Raw genomic sequence first — 23782 nt, 5'->3', positions numbered from 1 at the left:
AGGGCTGCCGGGCCCTGTCTCTGGGAGGCCTGGGCAGATCTGCCGCTCCATTCACAGGAGCCCGACCCGACTTGGGCTGCCCCATTTTAAACTTTTTCAACCTCCTGGAGAGGAGGGCGGGCTGCGGGGGCGGTTTGGGGGAGGATGGTGGGAAGGACGATGGAAACAAACTCGTGACACTTTTCCCAGGATCTGGCTCCTGAGTGGGATCGAGCTCCAGGCTGGGGCCGGGAATTCTGAATGCTCTGCGGGCACATGGCAGGCCTGAGGGTGTGGTGGGGGACGTGGGAGAGGGAAAAGCAGAGGGTGATGGTTGTGGCCCAGATGCCCACCCAGGACTGGCGCGCTGGGGACCTCAGGGACCCAGACTGCTCAGGTCCTGCAGCCCCCCAGCCACCTGAGCACCCCTCTGCCTGGATGGAGTTAGTTCTGGAAGAGCATGTGTGGCTTAACTGGCTGTTAGCCAGGGCCAGGGGTCAGGGGAAATTCAGGCTGGTCATCTAGAGCTCCTTGTGGCACAGGCTGGACAGTGTCAGCAGCAGCAGGGGCTTGTGCCCGCCCCCCTCCCCCCCCAAGCTTCCCTGCTCAATGCAGACCCACCACGGCCAGTCACATAATAAACATATATTAACAGATGTACAATTTGAGAATTCTAATTCAAGAAATACAGCTTCCAGAGGATCCTTTAGGATCTATGTTCTTATTGCACATGGCTCAGCCCGTCTAGGGACATCTACCAAGACCAGATGGTCGGGGCGTGGGGGCAGAGCACCAGGGCCACAGTGGGTGGGGACTCTGGCCACATCAGTTCTTATAATCTCTCTGGGCTGAGGTGGCTGCTTCATTGCAGGGTGGGACCTTGTTTAAAAACCAGATTTGACATTTCCTTACCGAACTTCCTTTCCCAGCAAGAATCCTATTTGTTGGGGGACTTTTAAAAAAAGAGCCGAGAGAAACTCTGGGAGGGTGGTTATCACCTCCTGGTTGGCAGCTTGGGGAAGTAAGGCTTTGGAAGACGGCGGGTGCAATGACACACCCACTGCCACAGGAAAACATGGTCATTCCAGAAGGCCCAGGAGAAACTGTGGGAATAAATAAAACCTCCCTCCTCCCACTGGCAGCAAGTGCTGTTTTGAGCAAAATCCTCATTTCAATGTGAGGGTAAGAAAACTATTCTGGTTCAGGTGTATCCTTTGTCCAAGGTACAAGAGGAGGCCTGGTGGTCACATCCACAGCGGGTGAAGACAGAGGCACCCACGGGCACTGACTTTTCTTCAGGAGTCGAGGAGGCTGCCCTGGGGTCCCAGCACCACTGACTGACTCAGAGGAAGAACTTTCTGAAGTCATTGGTGCATGACTTAGGAAAAACCAGTGGCAATGATGGAGCTGTGCCCTGTGGCACCTCTAAGGCAAAGCCCACTGAGGGACTTAGGGGTGGGGAAATGGTTAGGTAGATCCTGGCCCCCTCTGCAGGCCTTCCCTTCTGTGGGCAGGGGGCTGGAGGGCTCCTGGGCACCAGGACAAAGAGCCTACCAGCACTGCTGAGAGGGGAGGGGTGGTCTCACCCAAGCAGGTCCTTGTGGGGCCTCTACTGTGACTCAATACTGACCTGGCACCTGCCTCCACGGCCTGCTCCTCTCCAGGTTAACCATAATCCTGAGGCCTCCGCGGGTTCGCATTATCATGATTACTGCTGCCATCAAAACCAGGCTGGGGTTTTGGGGGGCCGTGAAAAGCTCTGATGCGACTCTCCTTATGCTGTCAGCTATAGCTAATGTCTAGCAAAAACATCACCAGGGTACGTTCCCCAAACAGGCCTCATTTTCTAAAACATGGAAGAAATCAGCTCAACAACTTAACCAAATCCCTGCAGAGTTTAAAAAGTAGACTATATATATATATCTTCATATATGCCTATTTACATATAAATAGATATATATACATATACACGCATCTATAAATTACATTCTATGGAGAGTTCTCTTTCTTCCTCCTATCTTTGGCCAGGGCCTCTGGCTTCTCCTGAGAGGTGGCTGGTGGTGGCTCCTGTGAGGGAGGAAAGGCAGCTGGGCGCCCCCTCCCCCAGCCCTTCCCACTGATATCTGCTGCGAGTTTTACATTCTACTTTCGTTGCCATGGTTTCTGTATCCTAGGAGAGAGCCGATGCGGAGCCTCCGCCAGCCCTGGGAGGGAGGGAAGCAGCCCCATGGCAGGTTTTCTGTCTGTCCTAAGAGCTTTCTGCATTTACTGGGTGAGAGAGAGGGCAGCTGTGCAGCGTTCGGCCTCCAATTCCATTTTAATTTTGTTTCTTTGTATGTCTTTCCTCAAATATACAGTCCATCGCCTTGGCTCAGTGCATGTCACCAAAAATTCTCCAGGGATTTCATAGTCTGGGGAGGAGAGTGGCAACAGTTAGCTTGGCAGTCAGGCAGCACCGGCTCCTCTAGCTTATGCCACACAAGTAGCCCCCCTTGCCACCGCACTGCTGCACTGTGCTGCCCGCTTGACCCCCACCAACCCCACTTGCGGCCTGCCTTCCTGCGGCAACACAGAGGCAGGCACAAATGGCCTCTAGGCAGAGTCAGCTGTGGATCCAGGCCGGGAGGACACAGGCAAAGGAGGGGTGGGCAGGGCACCCACACAGAGAAGAACCTTCACTGCTTCTGCCCACACTTCTCCGGGCTTGGCCGAAGTGGCCACCTCTGGCAAACGCTGGGAACAGAGCCCAGCACCCCCATTCGCCGGGCTGCAGAAGGAAGACACCTGCTACCAGCAACTCTCATTTCCCCTCCACCCCTCCTGTGCTGAGCGGCTGCGTCTCACCCTGAACTCGTGACCTTCTGTTCCCTTCCTCAGACCGCAGGCGAGATGCCTGGGCAAGGCCGGATGCCTGTGGCTTCCAGGCTGCCAGGTGTGGCGGCATTCGAGAGAGTGCCTCAGATCCCACCAGAGGGGGGTGGTCAGGGCCCGCGGCCCCTCCCACCGCCAAGCCTGCCAGCTCCCACCCACCTCGTGGCTGCCTGTTCATCTTGCTCCATTTCCTCCTAGCTGGAGGGATGGAGGAAGAGGAGGGCTCTTGGCCCACCTGTTCCCATATGGTTCTTCCTGGTATCAAGCAGGCAGTGTGCGTGTGGGGCTCTCTTGGGCCCCACAATATGTGATGGCCTAAATACCAGGGCACGGACAATAGTCTGCTGTGCTGGAGAAAGGTCCGTGCTGACTGACGGCTGGAATGGACCAAGAAGCCCCGGGTGGCCCTCAGCAACAGTTTCAAGTTCCCACTCTGCCGGGTTCTGGGGTCCCCCACACCTTTGGAGCCAGGGAGCAGAGTGGAGGAGTCGGGTGGAGAGCATTGCTAGAGGGCGGAAACCGACCTTGGTTTCCCAGCAGGCCCCACAGCTGCTCGGTCTCTGGAGGCTGGAGGTCAGGCTGGGGACAGGAGTCTTTGCCACAATCACCAGGCTTCCTCCCTTTCTCCCCCTCCCTCCTTTGCTCATAACCAGGGCCAAAGCTGCCAGGAGTTGCAGGGTGGAGGCAGCCCTGGCTCATACTTGGACCTCGGTGGCGTGGCTGGCCCAGGACTATCCATGCAGGGAGGCCTGCACCTCTGACAGTCGGCTGCAGCTGGGGGTGCCCATCTTCTGTGCTTTGTGGTACATATCTGTGTCGCCAAAGTAGCGTGCCCGGTACAGCAAGCCTTCTTCTGCAAAGCAATGGGACAGGGTTAGTGCACACCCAGTACCTCCCGAAGCCTGCGAGGAAGCCTGCGAGGGCTGTGGAGGGCGGAGGAAAGCTGGTACATGCCCGGGGCTTGGGCAGGGCTGGCCTCCCATTAGGAAGACCCTGGAGGAGCAGAGACTACAGTCCTTATGTGGGCGAGGGTGACAGAGGCGCCTTTCTCTAGAATGCAGTGAGGCCAGCCAAGGTGAGACCCTGTCATCCTGGTCAGGCCTCCCCAGGGTCCCACAGACAGATCCAGGAGCACAGTCAGGGGGTGGCCAGGGATCCATCCACTCCAGTCCATCTCTACACACTCACCTCTGGCAGCCAACATGCTGGGCTGATGGCAGTGATTTACGGGAAACTGAGGAAACTACCAGGTGGCCCCTGGCTCCCAGCCCCGGAGAAACACAGGAGTAGAGACCAGCTCTTGTCTGGGAGGTGGCTGGTGCAGGGCAGTGCCAGGGGCTGGGCCCTCAAGAGCACAGGGTGAGCAGGGCTCCCTCCTTCCCCTGCTTTCCAGCTTCATCCCAAGCCACCTCCCAAATACAGCCCCCGCCTTCCCCCCACACTCACTCTGCTGCTTCTCCTTCCAGCAGTTGTTCCGGAGGTTGGCGATATAATCATCTTCCACATTCCGCTCGACGGTTTTGAGGCTGGAGCCTGTATACTCCTCAGAGAAAGTGTCTCCCACATAGTAGACGACACCCAGGTGGTCAGTGACTCGCCTGTGGATGTGGCCCACGGACCTGGCCAGAAATACCAGGTTCAAAGTGGGTGCGGGTCCCCATGCCCAGGGCACTCTAGGGGTATGGGCCCCGAGACAGGAGGTGCCGCACAGACCACAGGAGTAGTTGGTTCCCTCTCAAACCAGAGCAGGGACCCGCACACTCCCTGAAAGGAGGGTGTGAGGAAAAGGCAGCGTCCTGCCACACACGTGGCCCAGACCGCAGGACGCCCTGCCTTTAGACTCCCTGCTTACCACACTGCTGACCTGGGGCCTTTGGGGACAGGCCCAGTCTGGGGAACTGGAGACCTGGGAAGGAATCTGGGCTCTACCTCTGTGCCTCCATCTCCCCATTCATCCCCTAAGCCAATTGTTGCTGAGGGCTTGCCTGCCTACCTAGGAGTTCCCAGTGTAGAGTTAAGAGGCTTAGAAACAAAATGACAGGAAGGGCTCCAGGGAGCCTTATCCTCCCAGCTCCAATCACAGGCTCTGTCAGCTGTGGGAAGAGCCTTGACACCAAGACAGGACCAGTGCTCTGGGGACAACAGTCCAGGCCTGCCCTGGTCCTCTGCTCCTCGCATCTCTCAAGTTGTAGGGAAAAGGGCTGGCATCTGGCCACAGGGAGCCTGAGCCAGGGGCCAGGGTCCAGTGGACCGACTCTGCCCCCTGCTGGCTGAGAAGGGTCCTGCCAGCTCCCAGCCAGAGGTGGCCACCTTTGGGGAGAGGGGGATCCACACCACTGAAGCTGTGCACCCACTGTGTAGCTGACCCTGGGCCAGGTGCTGGACATCGATGAGGGGAGCTGACACCCTAACGGGTCATGAAATGTCCTCAAGTTCACTCCTGGCAGTTGAGACCAAGCATTCATTAAACTAATATTGTTGAGCATTTCTAATGGGCCAGACATTTTATGTGCATTACTCATTAATTTCCACAGCAGGTGGATGTTATAATTCCCATTTTATAGATGAGGAAACCAAGGTTACGTAACTTGTTTAGGGTCACACAGCTTCTTAGTGGAGAAGCTGGGATTCTAAGCCATGCTTGCTCTGTCTGACTCTAGTGCCCTGTTCTTTCCATAGCCTCAGGAAGCCCAACCAGAGCCGAGGAGCAGAGGTTCTTCGTCAGGGTTGGCAGGGGAGACGGGCAGGGAAGAGTCATGAAGCCACCGAAATTATATGCAAAACTCTGTGTGTATGTGTGTGCATGTATGTGTGCATGTGTGTATTATGTGTGTGCCTGTATAGTGCATGTGTGTGTATGTGTGCATGTGTATCGTGTGTATGTATGTGTGTGTGCGCGTGTGTGCATAGTTCTAGGGAAAAGTTCTGTAGCTCTCGCTGCAATTTCTTAGGGGACCATAATCCTAAAAAGCTTAAGAGTCCTAGTTGAATAGAGAAAGTATATTTTCTTGATTCGAAGTCAGGTTCCTGCATTATGATCGCACACTGGCTGGATCAGGATGGGAAGGAAGGCCCCTGATGGGGCTGAGAATCTAAAGCCCCTTGTCTGCCCACGGCCCAGCCTCACCCATGTACTCACGGTCTTGGGCTCAGACTGTAGGGTGGACTGGAGACCATGAGCTGGCTGAGAGCTGACACGAGAATCAGGATGAGGATAGGCATCAGCTGCACAAACACCCCTAGCCCGCCCTGGAGGGAAGAGCCAACGTCACTCTGCTGGACCTGGGTGGGGTGTGGTGTCAGCCATAATCACCGCCAGCTCCCCTGGAACAGTGGAGCCTGGGGAGACATGACACCACTCTGCCATTCCCTCCACGAGGCTCCAAAACACAGACGCTGCTTCACCTGCCAGCTTTCCCAGATAAAAACAAAGCAGCAACTGGTGTAACATACAGGAGGAAGTGAGGTGTCTGCATTTACTTTTAACAGAATGCCAAAAAAAAAAAAAAATCGGCAAAAGTTGCTTCCTCCAGGAGAATGGAAGGCAGGGCTGGAAGGAGACATGCGGTATATACAACTTTTTGAGATCAGAACCACACAAATATATTAGCAATTTAAACATTACGGCCAGTGTGGTAGCTCATGCCTGTAATCCCAACACTTTGGGAGATCAACGTGAGAGGAACATGTGAGGCCAGGAGTTCAAGACCAGTCTGGCCAACATACACCCCCATCTCTACAAAAAATAATAATTAAAACAAAATAAAAATTACCAATTAAAATTAGAAATAGCACTGGTCCTAGGTTGCAGAAAAAGCAAACAAACAAAAAAAGAATTAGAAATAAAAATTAACAAATTTATTCACTGTGTGATAATCTGTGATGTTAAAAACTCTTCTGTTGTTAGATACAAAATAAAAAAATTTTGATCAGGGGCAGTGGCTCATGCCTGTAATCCCAGCACTGTGCGAGGCTGAGGCAGGAGGACCACCTGAGCCCAAGAGTTTGAGACCAGCCTGGACTCAAACAGCAAAGTAAGACCCTATCTCTACAAAAAATACAAAAAATTAGCTGGATGTGGTGGTGTGGGCCTATGGTCCCAGCTACTGGGGAGCCTGAGGTGGAAGCTTTGCCTGGGAGGGGAAGCTCCTGCACTCTAGCCAGGGTGATGGAACGAGACCCTGTCTCAAAAAAAAAAAAAAAAAAAAAAAAAAAGGCCGGCATGGTGGCTCACGCCTGTAATCCCAGCACTTTGGGAGGAAGAGGCAGGCGGATCACGAGGTCAGGAGTTCGAGACCAGCCTGGCCAACATGGTGAAACACTATCTCTACTAAAAATACAAAAATTAGCTGGGCGTGGTGGCGGGCGCCTGTACTCCCAGCTACTTAAGAGCCCGAGACAGGAGAATCACTTGAACCCAGGAGGCAGAGGTTGCAGTGAGCCAAGATTGTGCCACTGCACTCCAGCCTGGGCAACACAGCGAGACTCCATCTCAAAAAATAAAAAAATAAATAAAAAATTGAATAAATATTGTCAGAGCAAAAGGAAACCCCTTCCGCCTGGCCAGAATTTAAAATGTTTTGCAATTTTCCACAATATTTTAATTTTAGCCAGCTAGCTGTTCTTTGATCTGTGGCATACAAAAAGCATTTGAAGCACTGTCTAGTTATAATTTTTATACTTTTTTTTTTTTTTGAGATGGAGTCTTGCTCTGTCGCCTAGGATGGAGTGTAGTGGCACGATCTCGGCTCACTGCAACCTCTGCCTCCCGGGTTCAAGTGATTCTCATGCCTCAGCTTCCTGAGTAGGGATTAAAGGCGCCTGCCACTGTGCCCGGCTAATTTTTGTATTTTTAGTAGAGATGGCGTTTCACTATGTTGGCCAGCGTGCTCTCAAATTCCTGACCTCAGGTGATCCACCCACCTTGGCCTCCCAAATTTTTGTAAATATCTTTTTAAAAGTATCTTTTGGCTTTTTAAGTGTTGGCACCTATGTTGTCATCCTTTAAAATTCTCTCACTGGCAGAGCGCAGTGGCTCACGCCTGTAATCCCAGCACTTTGGGAGGCTGAGGCGGGTGAATCACCAGAGGTCAGGAGTTCAAGACCAGCCTGGCCAACATGGTGAAACCCTGCCTCTGCTAAAAATACAAAATTAGCCAGGTGTGGTGGCACGCACCCGTAATCCCAGTTACTCGGGAGGCTGAGGCAGGAGAATGGCTTGAACCCGGGAGGCGGAGGTTGCAGTGAGCTGAGATCGCGCCACTGCACTCAGCCTGGGCGAGAGCAAGACTCCACCTCAATTTAAAAAAAAAAAATTTCTCTCACAAAGTTGAGAGAAAATAGCTGAGACCCATGAAGAAAATGAAAAATAAAATAAAATTCTCTCACAAAGTGTAACTTTCCATTGCTTAGAGGATGTCACTTTGGCCTTACCAGCGAGCGGCCTGCATGGAAGCCTCACACTCAAACCTGGCTGCGGGTGGGGTTTCTGGTTCCACTCCCCAGCCAGGCTAGCAAAGCCGCGCTCCCGCCGGCAATGTGGAGCACGGCTCCCTCGTGTGGCGCCCTCTGGTGTCACTCAGCAGAATGGCAAGGGAGGCCCAGAGGGCTCTTTGGCTGAAAGTTGTGGGGACTCTGCTGGTCCCAGAATGGACAGTGTGGGAGGGAACTCCCTCCTCCAAGCCCCCTCCCTGGGGTGGATTTGGTGCCCTCCCCGCGCTGTCCCCGGCGCCCTCCTCACTCACGTCACCCTGGTTGTCCCTGCGGTCCTGCCTTTGCTGGTAGGTATAGCGCATGCGGCCGTTGCTGTAGACGTGGACGTTACCTGGGGGTCAGAGGGGCTGAGTCAGGAGCCAGGTCTGTTGGGAAAGGGAGACGCTGGCATGCCATCCCCACCATCACCCCAGGGATACCTGGCTGTGGGGAGGGTGGGGAACTTACTAGAAGGGAAGCCGCCGCCAAAGAACATGTTGAAGAGGTCTTCAGGGGAGATGTCGGCCTCAAAACCGCGGTGGAAATCCCCATGCCCATGGCCGTGCCGGGCCGCCTGGCTCTTGTCATCACCGAACTGGTCATACTGCTTCCTCTTCTCCGGGTTGCTGAGTACCGCATATGCTGTGCCAATGGCTGGAGAGGAGGAGGAAAGGTCAGGCCTGAGGATCCTGGGGTGCGGGGTGAGGCTCCCATGGCAGCCGAGTGCTCACTTTTCTCAGGTGCTCAAGCAGTGCTTTAGGAAGCAGACGTCCTTGGGGTGGGCAGGAAGCTTGGCCAGTGTGAGGAGGGGCATGCAGGAAGACCCCTCAGTGGATCTGGGCAGCCTGGCTGGGTGGAGGGTAACACAGGCTCCTTGCTCTCGTCAAGACAATGGTCAAGCTTTGTCAATGTGCCAGGCCTCCTAGGAGCATGGCCTCATTTACTTCTTTCTGTTTGTGTATTTTATTTTTTGAGGCAGGGCCTCACTCTGTCACCCAAGCTGAGTGCAGTGGAGCAACCATGGCTCACTGCAGTCTCAACTTCCTTTGCTCAAGCGATCCTCCCACCTCAGCCTCCTGAGTAGCTGGGACTACAGGCGTGAACCACCACACTCAGCTAATTTTTTGTATTTTTTGTAGAGATGAGGTCTTGCCAAGTTGCCCAGGCTGGTCTCAAACTCCTGGGCTCAAGGGATCCTCCCACCTTGGCCTCCCAAAGTGCTGGGATTATAGACATAAGCCACCACACCAGGTCAATTCATTTACCTCTAAGAGCAACTCTATCTCCATTTCACCAATAAGAAAACTGAGGCTCAGAGAAGTGACTGCCTAAGCTTACACAGCTTTAACATGTTACAGAGCCGGGAGTCAAACAAAAGCAGGTGTCCCTTGCTTCAAGTTCTCTCTCCGACTTTATGAAAACCACCAAAAACCTCTTTCCTCATTCTCTCTTGAGGTGCCCAATAGGATGGGCATCCCTTTCTGGAGGTTCTGTAAACCTGAAGTCATAGTATGACATGCAGGCCAGACAGACACACAATATCCTTATTGTGAACTGGAAGGCAGCAGGAGCTGTGGGGAAGGGCCAAATCTCGGGGCTCTATGGAGACTCCTCCACTCCTGGTGACGTGGCCGGGGTGAGTCCCCCACTCTCTGGGGTCCAGGCCCCAACCACTATTTCCTATCTGGGCCTGGAGCCTCCCACCAGGGCCCCCTGGCCGGGACGGCTGTGCCCTGAAGGACCCCAGCTCTGACCTCCTCAGTCTCTCACTCCCTCTCCTCAAGCTGCCACTGACTCCAAGGAGTGGGTCCAAGCCACATCTGATTCCCATCCTGAAACCCCTGGGAACAAGGAGGGCGGAATCCTCTCCTCCGCCAATTCTGAACAGGCCTCAAGGCCAGAGCTGGCCTCTCAGTACAGTCAGAGCAGGCTGCAGGCAGAGGCTGGGGCTGGAGAAACATTCAACAGGGCTACCTTGCCTCCCCCCACTCCCACTCTCCTCCTCCGGCGCCCTGGGACACTGCACACCAGGTCTCGGAGTCTGCTCTGCCACAGGCTCTCCAGCTGGCTATGGTTGTGGGTGCAGCACAGCACGCACCCCGCCCAGCCCAGTGGGGGCTAGTCACTATGCTATTTCCCAAGGAGATGGATGAAGTGGGAATGAGAGAAGGAGGACATGGTGGGAATGAGAGAAGGCAGTGATGTCTGGGGCAATGAGAAATTGCAGTGCACAGAGTCAGTACACATGAGTGCCTGACGGGTTAAATGAAAATGTAATGAATAAAGGGCAGCTTACAATTTCAGCCAGAAATGAAACACCCATCCCTGAGCCAGTGGGCCCTGAAGCCAGAGACTGCCATGTCCCCACTGCAGGACCCAGGTGTATAGGTATGGCGGGGGAGCTGGCTGTGGCTGCTGGTATTGAGGTGGCCACCAGGCCTGAGGCCCCTGACCTGGGGCTACCCTGCCCCTCAGCAGGGAAACAGTTACCCCAGTGGGCAGCTATGAGACTCTAAGACAGGGAAGTGCACACGGTGAGTCACTCAATCACTGAGAATCCTTGGAGAAGCTACCAGAACTTTCTTGCCTCAGCTCTACTACTGTAACCCCAGGAAATGCAGAGGAAGTGGGGGCAGGAATGGTGCTATTTGAGCTCTGACAAACTCTACATAGCTAGAGGTGGCTGCTAGAACCTTCTTCCCAAGAAGCAGCTCCCAAGCCTCGGCAACTTGGGCCCGAGACCACTTCCTCCTGCTCCCTGCTTCCTGGGAAAGCTGTCTTGGTCCCTTACTCCCTGCCATGGACAGGAGATGAACATACCAAAATGCTAGGAAAGCAGGGCCGGCTTACCTTTGAAGGCTTCAGTGGCACCAGGTGCGTGGTTCTTGTCTGGGTGGAATTTGAGGGCCAGTTTGCGGTAGGCCTTCTTCAGGTCCTCATCCGAGGCCCCTCTGCTCACCCCCAGGATCTCATAGTAATCTTTACATTGCTTGACCCTGGGGAGGGAGGAGACCATGGTAGGGGGTGCTCTACATGGGTCTGTGTGAGGGGGGCGAGGAACAGGCCATGTGGGGCACACAGCTCTGGGCAGGCTGTGGGGGACCAACAGGGCAAGGCTGACAGCTCCTTGGGTCAGCTGTGTGACACCAGGGACAAGGGAGCCAAGTGGGCACCAAATGTGATGCAGAGCTGGGCAGGACCACGGGAAACAGAAGAACACTGTCTGGATTCTTGGATTTAGGAGGGCATCCGCGGGGTTCGCCAGGCCAGTATCTATCTCCCCCTGTTCTGCTGACAGCTTCCCCATGGGAGGAGCTCAGGAGGACTGTCGGTGTCCATCACCCAGGGTGGTGTCCCAAGCTCAGCCAACCGACTCTCCTGGCAATCTGAGTCTTTTTTTTTTTAATTTTTAAAAGTTTTTAAAATTTTAAATATTTAAAGATAGAGACAGGGTCTTCTAATTGCCCAGGCTGGTCTCAAACTCCTGGGCTCAAGGGATCCTCCCGTCTCAGCCCCTCAAAGTGCTAGGATGACAGGCATGAGCCACCATGCCCAGCCCAATCTGAGTCTTGAGTGGGTAACATGAAGGCCAGAAGTGGCAGGTGACTGTTCACCGCAAGCACAGGGCCTAAAGAGGCCCTGGTTCTCTTTCACCAATTCTTCCTCTCCGCGTCCCTGGAGACCTCCTGGTTCTTGGCCATTTCTAGGCCTTCCCAATCCCTCATACATCAGTTTCTATTGCCTACAATGGACCTTGCCGAGTCAGTGAAGTACAGATCTCGCCTACGCTTTTATGGCAAACAGCAGTCATGCTCACTCTCACACAGGCGGCCTCGGTCCTGAAGCTTGCCAGGAGCTGTGGCATGACCCTGGGGGATTCCCAAGGCCAGCTGCTGGGAGACCTGGGGAGAAATGGGAGCTGGGAACGTCTAAGCCTGAGGAGCCTGGGCTGGGTGGTCTCTGGCCTGGTAGCGAGCTACTCTGCGTGGGGCCTGCTCACAGCCGTGGGGCAATAACTCTGCCTCTGGTCTCCATGCTACCCCACACAGGCTCTGATCTAAAAGGGTCTTTGTTGGGTGCTGGGGTGTGGGTTGGGGTAGAATCTGGAGAGGGAGACAAGGCTCCATCTCTGTTGACAAACAGAGCTGTGTAAAGAGGCCTGGGGCCTGCCTGGCCAGCGGCAGAGGAAGCCGACAGTGTCAGCTTTTCCAGCCTCTGCTGTGGGTCGTCTTGGCGGGAGGGGTGGTGGAGCCCCAGTTCCCACATTGTATTCCTGGGCCTTGAGGGAAATAAGGAGAGGTCCTGGTGAGCCTGGACACTTGGAACTTCTCCATCCTCCAAGACCCTCCCAGGGCCCTGTGCAGCCCACAGGCAGATGGGAGGTGGAGGACATGCTCCAGGAAGCCTCTAGATGTCCCCAGTCTCCCCAGGCTCCAGCCCCTGCCCACCCGTCTACCTTTTCACAGCTGCAACCTGTTCTGCAGTGTAGCCTTTGGTGCTCTCTCCTCCAGCTTCACCGTTGGCCGAGGGGGCATCTGTCCCACCTGCTTTCCTGTGGGTGGCATGGGTTGTGTCTGTGGGTGGGGGTTGGTCACCGGCAGTCTGTGGTTTCTGGTTGAGGGACTCAATCAGGGCTGTGCAAGGCAAGGAAACCATTCAGAGCTCCTGCTCCAGCAGGCTGCGTGCCTCGCCGAGTGGCCCGCTGCTTCCCACTCACTTTCCCTCCCAGCAAAGCCACCAGCTCCTGCCCTGATTAGGCCTGTGGGTGCTGAGGGGACAGTCATCTGCTCTCTTGAAAGCCACAGTTCTTAAAAGTAGGCAGGATAGGCCGGACGGGGTGGTTCACACCTGTAATCCCAGCATTTTGAGAGGCTGAGGCAGGCAGATCACCTGAGGTCAGGAGTTTGAGACCAGCCTGGCCAATGTGGTGAAACCCCGTCTGTACTAAAAATAAAAAAATTAGCCAGATGTGGTGGCAGGTGCCTGTAATTCCAGCTACTAGGGAGGCAGAGGTTGCAGTGAGCCAAGATGGTGCCACTGCAGTCCAGCCTGGGTGACAGAGTGAGACCCTGTCTCAAAAAAAAAAAAAAAAAAAAAATCCGGGCACAGTGGCTCACGCCTGTAATCCCAGCACTTTGGGAGGCTGAGGCGGGCGGATCACCTGAGGTCAGGAGTTTGAGACCAGCCTGGCCAACATGGTGAAACTCCATCTCTACTAAAAATACAAAAAAAAAACCCCAAAAACCAAAAGACATTTAGCTGGAGATAGTGGTGGGCGCCTGTAATCCCAGCTACTCGAGAGACTCAAGAGGCTGAGGCATGAGAATTGCTTGAACCCAGGAGGTGGAGACTGCAGTGAGCAAGATTGTGCCACTGCACTCCAGCCTGGGCGACAGAGCAAGGCTCTGTCTCAAAAAAAAAAAAAAAAAAAAAAAAAAAGTAGGCAGGATAGAGGTCTTTTTCTTTTTACATGAACAAAATTAATTTTGTTAATAAAAATTGACATAAAATCTACATAATTCATGGATAAATCTGTAGTAACTGCTTTATTTTTCAGATAGTATATTTATACATATATCTCTTTTCTTAATAAATTTAGGCGGAATTCTGATATTTTGATAGTCTTCCAAAAGCACACTTGGTTTTATTAATAAACCCTATAGTACTTTATTTAGAGTTATTTTTTGTTTATTTGTTTGTTTGTTTGAGATAGAGTCTCACTCTGTTGCCCAGGCTGGAGTGCAGTGGTGCGATCTCAGCTCACTACAACCTCTGCCTCCCAGGTTCAAGTGATTCTCATGCCTCAGCCTCCCGAGTAGCTGGTACTACAGGCACGTGCCACCACGCCTGGCTAATTTTTTTTTTTTTTTTGACACGGAGTCTTGCTCTGTTGCCCAGGCTGGAGTGCAGTGGCATGATCTTAGCTTACTGCAACCTCCACCTCCTGGGTTCAAGCAATTCTCCTGCCTCAGCCTTCCTAGTAGCTGGGATTACAGGGGCCCAGCACCATGCCCAGCTAATTTTTGTATTTTAGTAGAGATGGGGTATCAATACGTTGGCCAGACTGGTCTTGAACTCCTGACCTCAAGCAATCCACCCATCTCGGCCTCCCGAAGTGCTGGGATTACAGGCGTGAGCCACCGTGCCCGGCCTAATTTTTGTATTTTTAGTAGACATGGGGTTTCACCATGTTGGCCAGGCTGGTCTCGAACTCCTGACCTCAAGTGATCTGCCCCCCCCTCAGCTTCCCAAAGTGCTGGGATTACAGGCATGAGCCACCGTGCCTTGCTAGAGTTCATTTAATACTACTTTAATTGCTATTTCTTTCAGTGTATTTGGTTTTACTCTGCTTTTTGCTTTTATGAATCCAATTTATGAATCCATTTTTTTCTACTGGACTCATTCAAATCTGCAAATGTTTGCATTGCACCACATTTTGAATAAGTAAAATATTCAGTCCACTGCACTATTCCCTATTTTTACCATTGTTTTTTTTTTGAGACAGAGTCTTGCTCTGTTGCCCAGGCTGGAGTGCAATGGCATGATCTCAGCTCACTGCAACCTCAGCCTCCCGGGTTCAAGCCATCCTCCCGCCTCAGCCTCCCAAGTAGCTGGAATTACAGGTGCACACCACCATGCCGGCTAATTGTATTTTTAGTAGAGATGAGGTTTCACCATGTTGGCCAGGCTGGTTTCGAACTCCTGACCTCAAGTGATCCGCCCGCCTTGGCCTCCCAAAGTGCTGGGATTACAGGCATGAGCCACTGCACCCAGTTAACCCTTCAGATTTTTAAGATCTCAAAGGAGTGAGTTTAACAGACTTGGCATATTGAGTGCCAAGATGGGCAAAGTACCCTGCAAAGGGGACCCTGCTTAGCAGGACCATCTGTTTCAGGTGGGATCAGTCAGGAAGCCTTCCTGGAGGCGTTTGCTTAGCTCTAAAGAGGAATGGGGGAAATGAGTTTGCCCAAGGGGTACATGGATGGTATGAGACCAAAAGAAGTATCTGCTGTGCTCACAACTTGCCATTTTTCACATTTTTCTAATGCAAGTGGTTGGCCATGCCAAATGTCCTCTTCAATGTCTGGAGTCTATACAGGACATTAACTATCACCCTCAGCAGCATCATGGTTATTGAAAACCAAGCCTGGCCGGGCGCAGTGGCTCACGCCTGTAATCCCAGCACTTTGGGAGGCCGAGGCGGGCGAATCACAAGGTCAGGAGTTCAAGACCAGCCTGGCCAACATGGTGAAACCCCGTCTCTATTAAAATACAAAAATTAGCCGAACGTGGTGGTGGGCGCTTGTAATCCCAGCTACTAGGGAGGCTGAGGCAGGAGGATGGCTTGAACCTGGGAGGCGGAGGTTGCAGTGAGCCGAAATCACGTCATTGCATTCCAGCCTGGGCAATAGAATAAGACTCTGTCTCAAAAAAACAAAAACAAAAACAACCAAGCCCACCAGACATGGTGGCTCACACCTGTAATCCCAGCACTTTGGGAGGCTGAGGTGGGCAGATCGCCTGAGGTCAGGAGTTTGAGACCAGCCTGGCCAGCATGGTGAAACCCTGTCTCTACTAAAAATACAAAAATTAGCCGGCATGGTGGCAGGCGCCTGTAATCCCAGCTACTCGGGAGGCTGAGGCAGAGAATCGCTTGAACCCGGGAGGCAGAGGTTGCAGTGAGCTGAGATTGTGCCACTGCACTCTGGCCTGGGCAACAGAGCAAGACTCCGTCTCAAAAAAACAAAAGCAAGCAAAAACAAGCCTGTGGTTCCTGCGGATTAAATGAGGAAGGGCCCACGTCTCTGGCAGCAGGTCCCTGTGTCCATTTATTCCAGGCACAAAACCAGCTCTCAGAAACCTCAGTCAGGCCTGGGCCCCAGAGCCCTGGGTAGTAAAATCCTAAAGCCTCTGACAAGCTAACCAGCTGGGAAAACAGGCATCTGGATCACTGCAGGGACCCAGCATCCCTCTGTGCTAAGGAAGTACAGCAGCACATCCCAGCACATTTCTTCAAACACGCCAGGTGCCTGCTGGCCTGAAGACGCCATGCTGGGTGCCACACCCACCAGTGCGACGCACTGAGGTCTGACCCAACAGGCTGACAGCCAGTCTCACTGGGAACAGAGTATAGGGCTCCAGTGGAGCACTGTGCCCTGGGCCACTGCTGCCGCACTGCGAGCTTGTGTGATCTTGCCGAGTCTTCAATTGGGAAATCCAAACACAGGAACTCACAGCCGGGGTTGCTCTGAATAAGAGAGGTGGGCTCCTGTAGCAAACCCTGAGAGGGTGCTTGGGGAGGAGCAATAGCAACAATCATTTTTCTTACCCAGTGATGTGTGTCAGGTGGGTACTTTCACAGTGATCTGCATTAGCTCATTTAATTGCCACAGCAGCCTTAGAAGGTAGGTCTCATTACCTACCCCACCCCACTGCAGGAACAGGGTACTGTAGCAGACTGCTGCCATGACCACAGAGCTAGTTAGGAGGCAGAGGGGCCTTCGAACCCCAGGACGTCCAGCTCCAGGATCCATGCTCTTAACTATGCTGCTATCCTGGGCTGCACGTGTCTGATGGGGTGGGGGTGGGGATCGGGGACAGGGATGCAAGCAAAAGCACAGAAGAGACATCAAATTCAGAAAGGCCCAGATTCAAATCTCAGCTCTGCCATTCCTAGCAGTGTGACACTGGCTGATCTATGAAATCTCTCTGAACCCTGGTTTCCTCACGGTGGTGGATGAAATGAGATAATGTGTGTAAGCACCTGTGCCAAGTCTGACGGAGAGTGAAGGTTCAAGGCTGATGAAGTGTCTGGCCACGGAAGTGGGCTGGCCAGGGAGGTGAGGGGACCTGTGGTGGGGGGTGGGAAGGAGCTCCAAGGCTCAGGAAGGCAAAGACTCAGCGCTCAGCAGACTCTGGAACCAGTAGTAACCATGAGATTTCAGGCCATCCCAGATACCAGGTCCATGCCAGCTACCAAGGGGATGGCAAGAGAAACCAAAAGATGAAGAGATATTGGTCAAGACGGAGCAGGAGGAGGAGGCAGTATGCTGTTTCCTAGAGCTTTTCAAGAAGCTCTTTATTTCAGTTCCTCTAGAAGTTCTGGTGGCCCAGGCTGAGCCTGGCAGATCCTAAGGGCAAAATAACCAGTTATTCAACTGCCAGAGATGAGCAGGAGCACCAGCCAGGAGATGGGACAGGCTCTCTCTCATACCTCTCAGAGAAGATTCTGGAAGCTTTTCAGGGCAGTTACAGGGAATCAGCCACTCTAATTTCCCTACAGTACAGAAAGAGAGTCCAAAGGAGAATGGGGGTGCCCTGGGTCACATAGAAGCTTTCTGCTTGAGTTGGAAATTAAAGATTTCCAGTTGCTGGCAAGTAGGGTCTCTCTTCTGGCCTGGGGGATGTGACAGCTTCATGCTTACATCCCTCATGGCACAGAGGCTGACAGGCAATGTCACAAAAAGAGACAGAACAGCTTAATGTTACCTTCTCAGTAAAGCTGGTAGACTTAGAAAAGGAAGGGAATTCGATAGAAGAGAACAGAGCTGCGGTGGAGAGGCACCTGAGGTAGAGCTGAGAGGATTTCTATGCCAAAACCACTGAACCCAGACTAGAGTTAGACTTGGCCGGGCAGTGGCTCACACCTGTCATCTGAGCACTTTGGGAGGCCAAGGCAGGAGGATGGATTGAGCCCAGGAGTTCGAGACCAGCCTTGGCAACACAGGAAGACCCTGTCTCTACAAAAATAAAAAAATTAGCCGGGTGTGGTGGCATATGCCTGTGGTCCCAGCTGTTTGGGAGGCTAAGGTGGGAGGATCACTTGGGCCTGGGTGGTTGAGGCTGCAGTGAGCTGTGATTGCGCCACTGCACTCCAGCCTGGGCAACAGAGACCCTGTCTCAAAAAAAAAAAAAAAAAGTTAGATTGCCCAATGGGTTCAAACCTAGCTCTGCCATTTGCTACAAAGGTCATCTTGGACAAGGTAACTTAGCTCATCTGTGCAAAACTCTATCTCCATCATACGGGCTAAAAGAGGAAATGAGTGAATGCCAGCAAAAAACTCAGCCCAATGCCCAGCAAATATACAGTGTTGTCTCTGACTGTGACTTTGTTAGTAAGTGAGTAGCTGAGTTTCTGGGCTCTGTGTATCTATGGTGCTCACAGTGAGTCAGAAAAGGGCGTGGGATTGGAGATGGACAGCTCTGGGTCTTTGCTGGCTAGCCATGTGGCCTTGCCAGGTTAGCTGGTTCCTCAGTGGAGAGACGATCTCTCCTCTCATAAGAGTGCTCTGAGGGGTAAATAAGATTCTGTGAAATACATTGAATGGAAGGGGGCTAAGTGCACAGTGGGGCTCATGAAGGTTGACTGACTTGAAGGGAACAATCCCATCCCACACCTCGCCAGCACCAGAACATCTCTCACTCCTGGACTCTGAATGCAGAATCCCTCAGCAATCCATCTCCTTTTCCTGTGGGCTGGCCTTCCCAGCTTGGCCTTCCTAACTTAGACCAGAGTCAACCATTTCACAGAACATCTGAGAGCCTGAGCTGCAAGGAACCTCAGGATCACCTCAGCCAATCCTCTCTTTGTATGCTGGGGAAACTGAGGCCTACAAATGCTCTCGTGAGCTCCCTGGGAAATCTGGCACCTTACACATTTGTTACAAAGCCTGAGTCAAAGCCAATGGCTTACCAGGCTGCCAGCTGCTGGACAGAAACTCCCAGAAAGGGACTGACTGGCGCCACCATCTCTAGTCCGTGACCTCCCAGCTTAGGGCCCAGCTACTGCTTTGCAGTTTAACTCAGTGCCTCCTTGTCCCACCTCCTGCAGCAGGAGTTTCAAGCCCCCTCACATCCTTTTTGCTGCAAAGGCCAACAGTGTGAGGTCCCTCATCCTTTTAAGGTTGCTCTGAGCCTCCCCTCTCTCCTGACTCTCCCCTCTCTGCCCTTCCACCTCTCCAAGACCATCCTCTGCCCATGCTCTCGATCCTTCCCTTTTCAACTCTTAACTTGTCCTTTTCCCAGGCGGTGCCTGTGGCATCACACAGGGCTGCTCACCACCTGCTGCCATTACCTCTCCATGGCTACCTGGCCGCTGCCCTCTCCAGGGACTGCCTCTTCCTGTTGCTCCATCTCAATCTGTTGCTTCCTCTGTCTTTTCCTGTGGGCTCAGGGCAGGTGTTGCCTGCCATTGTGCCTGCAGCAACTTTCTCTCCAAGGTCTATACTTTCCCACAGTGACCTCAGCCATGCACAACTCCAGTGAGCTCCAGGGAACAGATGATACCACACTTTCACCTGTAACCTGGAGCGCTCTCCTGAGTTTCAGGCGGACACCTCCTTTGGACTGTCCCACTGGCACCTCCCACTCTGCTCATCCCTTCCCATCCCAGTTCTTCAGCCTGATTTCTTCCTGGTCACAGGGGCTTCAATTTTGATTCCCCAGCATCCCATCTGATTCTCCTCTGCACCTCTCTCTCACACAGGCCTAGTGCCTCTTTTCCAGGGACCTCAGCCTTATCCGTACTGCCTTGTCCCAGGCCCTCAGAATATCCAACCTGCTCAAGGCAATTCTCTCCCATTGGCTTCCTGCCCTGAGTCTCTCTTCCCTCTCATTAACCTTTCATGCTGTTCTCTTTTAACAACAGTGCCCGTACTTTATTCCTGCTATCAAAAACCTCAATGGTTTCCTCACTAACTACAGAATAAGGTGAAAATATCTTGGCCTGGTAGAAAAGGATTTCTATGATCTGGCCCCATTCTATTTTCCAAACTTAATCCTCTCTGTATACGAATTACCACCTCCACTGCCTCTAAATCTTGCTACACTTTGATCTCTTCCCCCAAACGTTATAACTTTCAGCTCCTCTGTCTTCTTCCAGGATGCCTTTCCTCAAGTCTCACACCTTCCTCCAAAGCACAGTTCAAATGCTAACTCTTGTCATCCCCAAAGCATTCCCTCGCTGTGAGATAACATTATTTTTATGCACTTGCTACAGCACTCACTACACTGCTTATAATTTAACGTTCAGGAGATCATCCTCTGCACCTCCTCCCCACCATCAGACTGTGAACGAACCCATGGATGATGGGGACTGATTTTTTCATGCCTGTCCTTAAGTCCTCAGCATCTAACCTTGGGCTTATTTTTTGTTTAATTACAGTTCTGTCTTGTAATATTTGTTTCTGTAAGTTTTGTCTCTTTCACTAGATTATAAACTCTTTTGAGGTGAGGGATCACATTTTACCAATCTTGCTAGCACCAAGCAGAGGACTTTGCAAACAAAACATAAATGATCTTCAACAAAAGTCTGCTGCATTGAATGAGCATCTGGGATGAGCCTAAACCCAAAGCAATAGACCGCCACCTAATATATCTATATTAGTCCCCCTGGGGAGGCAGGTAGCCCAGTGGGTAGCCCTGCCCTCTATTTTTGAAGTAAGATCTTTCCCTGTCCCAGACCTAAACTAATCCCAGGTCTTTGTCAGCTCAGTGGAGGGCTGCAGATGGTAAAGTTTACACGGATGCACAAGGCGTAGAGTCTCATAGTCTTTCCAGAAAAGCACAAATATGACACATAAGCAGGCAGGTGATTCTTCTGTCTCAGCAAATTCCAGAGCCTGAGCCCCAGAGAGGACACTCCTTCAAGCTCCTGAACTGGTGCAGGGGGCCTGCTGACAGAAAGATCACCAGAGGCCCTGTGGCCCATCCTTTCTTGGCTGCCTGCTCCTGAGCCCGCAGCAGCATCAGTGTCAGGCAGAATTCTGACAGCTGGAGGATACCACCCCACAACAGAATACGAATTAATTCATAGGGAGGCCCCTCGAGCAGGTTACCTCAGGCGTCCTGGCAAATACAGCCCAAAACCCTCTCCAAGGGGAGGCACACAGGCCAAAGATCAACCTGCAAGAGTCCGGAGGGAGGAAAGTTCAGCAGTCCAGGCTACCTCTTCCACCAGCGTTCCGCTTTCTCAATCTCATCAGGCGGGCAGGGCCGGTTAGGAGGCTGACTGCTGTTCCTCAATTTCATTTCTGTTCTTTCATCAGCATTTATAGAGTCACAGAACTTTCTACTTTCTAGCTGTGTCACCTTGGGCATCCCTTACCTCAGAGATTTTCCTCACCCATAGAATAAAGATAATGATCTTTGCTTTGCCTCCCTGACTGGCAGGCTCAAGTGAGAAGGCACAGGCGAAGGAGCTTCCTAAACTGCAAAGCCCTATGGGTATTATTGCCAATCACATTGTCTGCGCCAACCCTCTAATCTTCCCAAGGAGGAAACCCAAGCTCAGGAAGGTCACGTGGTAGCCGTCAGGATGAGACTGGGCCCTTCGGAGTGCCTGTTATTCCCAGACGGTTTACTAAGTGGTGATCACAAGCACCACCCGGTGTCTCTCTACCCTCTAGAGTGGATTAAGAAAAACTCCTTGGAAAACTTAGGTTAAAGAAAAAAGAAAGGGTTCCCGGGTGAAGCGAGGTGTTGAGTTGTAAAGCCAGCTTCACTCTTCCCTCCCTGGCTCAGGAGGCTCCCGTCCAGGGCCACTCAGCAGCCTCGGCGTCCACATGGCCGGCCGCCGCTAGACTCTTGCGGGCGATGGAGTACTGGCGGTGGCTGAGGTCAGCACCTCCCACCAGGCCACCCGCTCCGAATCTCATCATCGGGAGGAGTGGGGGGCCCGGCCTCAGGACAGTCCGAGGCGGCGGACTGGGGTGGGTGCAAAGGCCGGCTCGCATTTTGGGAGAGTGGTCCCTGACCCTCAGCCCGAGACTGAGGGTCTCGGGCTTTCCCGAGGCTCCCGAAGAACAGAAGCGCCTTTCCCTGGCGCCCGAAGGACAGAAGTCTCTCCCTGTCTAGCGCCCATTCTTTCCCTCAAAAGAGTTATGTTTATTTTCCTGAACTATAATATTTCCCAGGCCGGCGACTGGCCTGGGCTACCGAACGGCCCCTTGGGAAAAGTAGTTCGAGTTCACTTCCAGGTAAGTTCCCTTCGTCCCGGCTGCCAGCGCGTTTCACTCTCGGAGACCTCAAACCCCAGCGGGCTCCGCCAGCACCCCGAAAGCTGAAGTCCCGGCCGCCCGAATCTCCAGACGGCTCGCATCCCGCAGAGGAGCGCGAGGGAAAAACTACGCCTCCCAGCAGCCACCGCGCGCCTCAGTGCGCAGGCGTAGCCGCGCCTCGCCACCCCTCCCCCTCCTCCAACTGCTCCCGTCGGTCCGTTCCCGTGTTCCCCCCATCAGTTCTAATGTCCCCAGTCTCTCCGGCACCTCACACTCACCGCGAACTCGCGGCGTCGGATACAGCCGCTGTGCCTTCTCCAGGAAGCGGAGCGCCCGGTCGGGCTGGTTGCTCTGGATGGCCTTGAGGGCGATGCTGATACAGCGCTCAGCTTCATCCTTGTTGGATTCCATGGCGGAACCAGAGCGCAGAACCAGGGAGGGGGACGCCGGGCGAGCGAAGGGCTGCGCCACCCGCCGGCGCGTCGCGGGCAGCCGGGCGCGGAGTGATGACATCCACCCTCCGCCCCTCCTTTCCCGAGTTTTGAGCGAGGGTGGAAGCGCTACCGTATGTCTTCTAAGAAAGGGACGGCTGGCGTAGGTGTCAATAATGGTGCACGCCCAGATTCCATGTTCCGGAGGTCTTAGAGTTGAGTATGCTCCAACCCTCTAATCTTCCCGAGGAGGAAACCCAAGCTCAGGAAGGTCACGTGGTAGCCGTCGGGATGAGACTAGGGTCCTTCGGAGTGCCTGTTATTCCCAGACGGTTTACTAAGTGGTGATCTATATACGTAATGTAACTACATACGTTTCAAACGAAGGTTATTTATTCACTGAACAGATACTGAGTGCCTACTGTTTCTGAGGCATGGTTTTATGAGGGGGATACAGGGATGAACAAAACAAAGCCCCTGCTCTCATGGAGCTTACATTCCAGTGTGTGTAGGCTGGGGGAGCTCTCCAGATAGATTCAGATAGTGATAAAAGCTCTGAAGAAGAATTATGGAAAACACAGGGATAGAGAGTGGGAGGCGCTATTTTAAATAGCGCGATAAAAGAAACCTCTCAGAAGCTGTCATTAACAGGTACCAGAATTCAGGAACGATAACAGGTAGATGTGACTGTCTGGAGGAAGGGTGGTCAGGCCGAAGGAACAGCAAGTGCAAAGGCTCTGAAAAGGGAATTCTCTTGGTGAGTTATAACAGGATCAAGAAGGCGAATACACTCTAGGGAGCATAAAGATTCTACTACAGGCCGGGCGCGGTGGCTCACGCCTGTAATCCCAGCACTTTGGGAGGCCGAGGCGGGCGGATCACTTGAGGTCAGGAGTTCGAGATCAGCCTAACCAACGTGGAGAAACCCTGTCTCTACTAAAAATACAAAATTAGCCGGGCATGGTGGCACATGCCTGTAATCCCACCTACTCGGGAGGCTGAGGCGGAAGAATCGCTTGAACCTGGGAAGCG

The 23782-nt window shown here is 53.0% G+C and overlaps 1 protein-coding gene across 2 annotated transcripts; it reads right to left on the bottom strand.

The window, feature by feature from the left end:
- Positions 1-609: 609 nt before the first annotated feature.
- DNAJB12 (DnaJ heat shock protein family (Hsp40) member B12) lies at positions 610-22982 on the bottom strand. 2 transcript variants are annotated; one of them, XM_054503611.2, is made up of 9 exons: positions 22598-22982; positions 12779-12956; positions 11173-11318; positions 8791-8976; positions 8595-8674; positions 5990-6099; positions 4297-4469; positions 3606-3703; positions 610-2390 (listed from the first exon to the last, which is right to left on the bottom strand). In XM_054503611.2, the coding sequence occupies exons 1-9, from the start codon at positions 22830-22832 to the stop codon at positions 2361-2363; spliced, it is 1236 nt and encodes a 411-aa protein (XP_054359586.1). In that variant the 5' UTR covers positions 22833-22982; the 3' UTR covers positions 610-2360. The 2 variants fall into 2 exon arrangements, with proteins under 2 accessions (XP_054359586.1, XP_054359588.1); XM_054503613.2 differs by having other exon boundaries at positions 2278-2390; positions 3558-3703; positions 22598-22861.
- Positions 22983-23782: the final 800 nt, after the last annotated feature.

This window comes from Pongo pygmaeus, chromosome 8, assembly GCF_028885625.2.
Source record: "Pongo pygmaeus isolate AG05252 chromosome 8, NHGRI_mPonPyg2-v2.0_pri, whole genome shotgun sequence".
In the NCBI taxonomy this organism is placed as follows: domain Eukaryota; kingdom Metazoa; phylum Chordata; class Mammalia; order Primates; family Hominidae; genus Pongo; species Pongo pygmaeus.
This window is presented reverse-complemented; position numbering and strand designations above follow the sequence as displayed.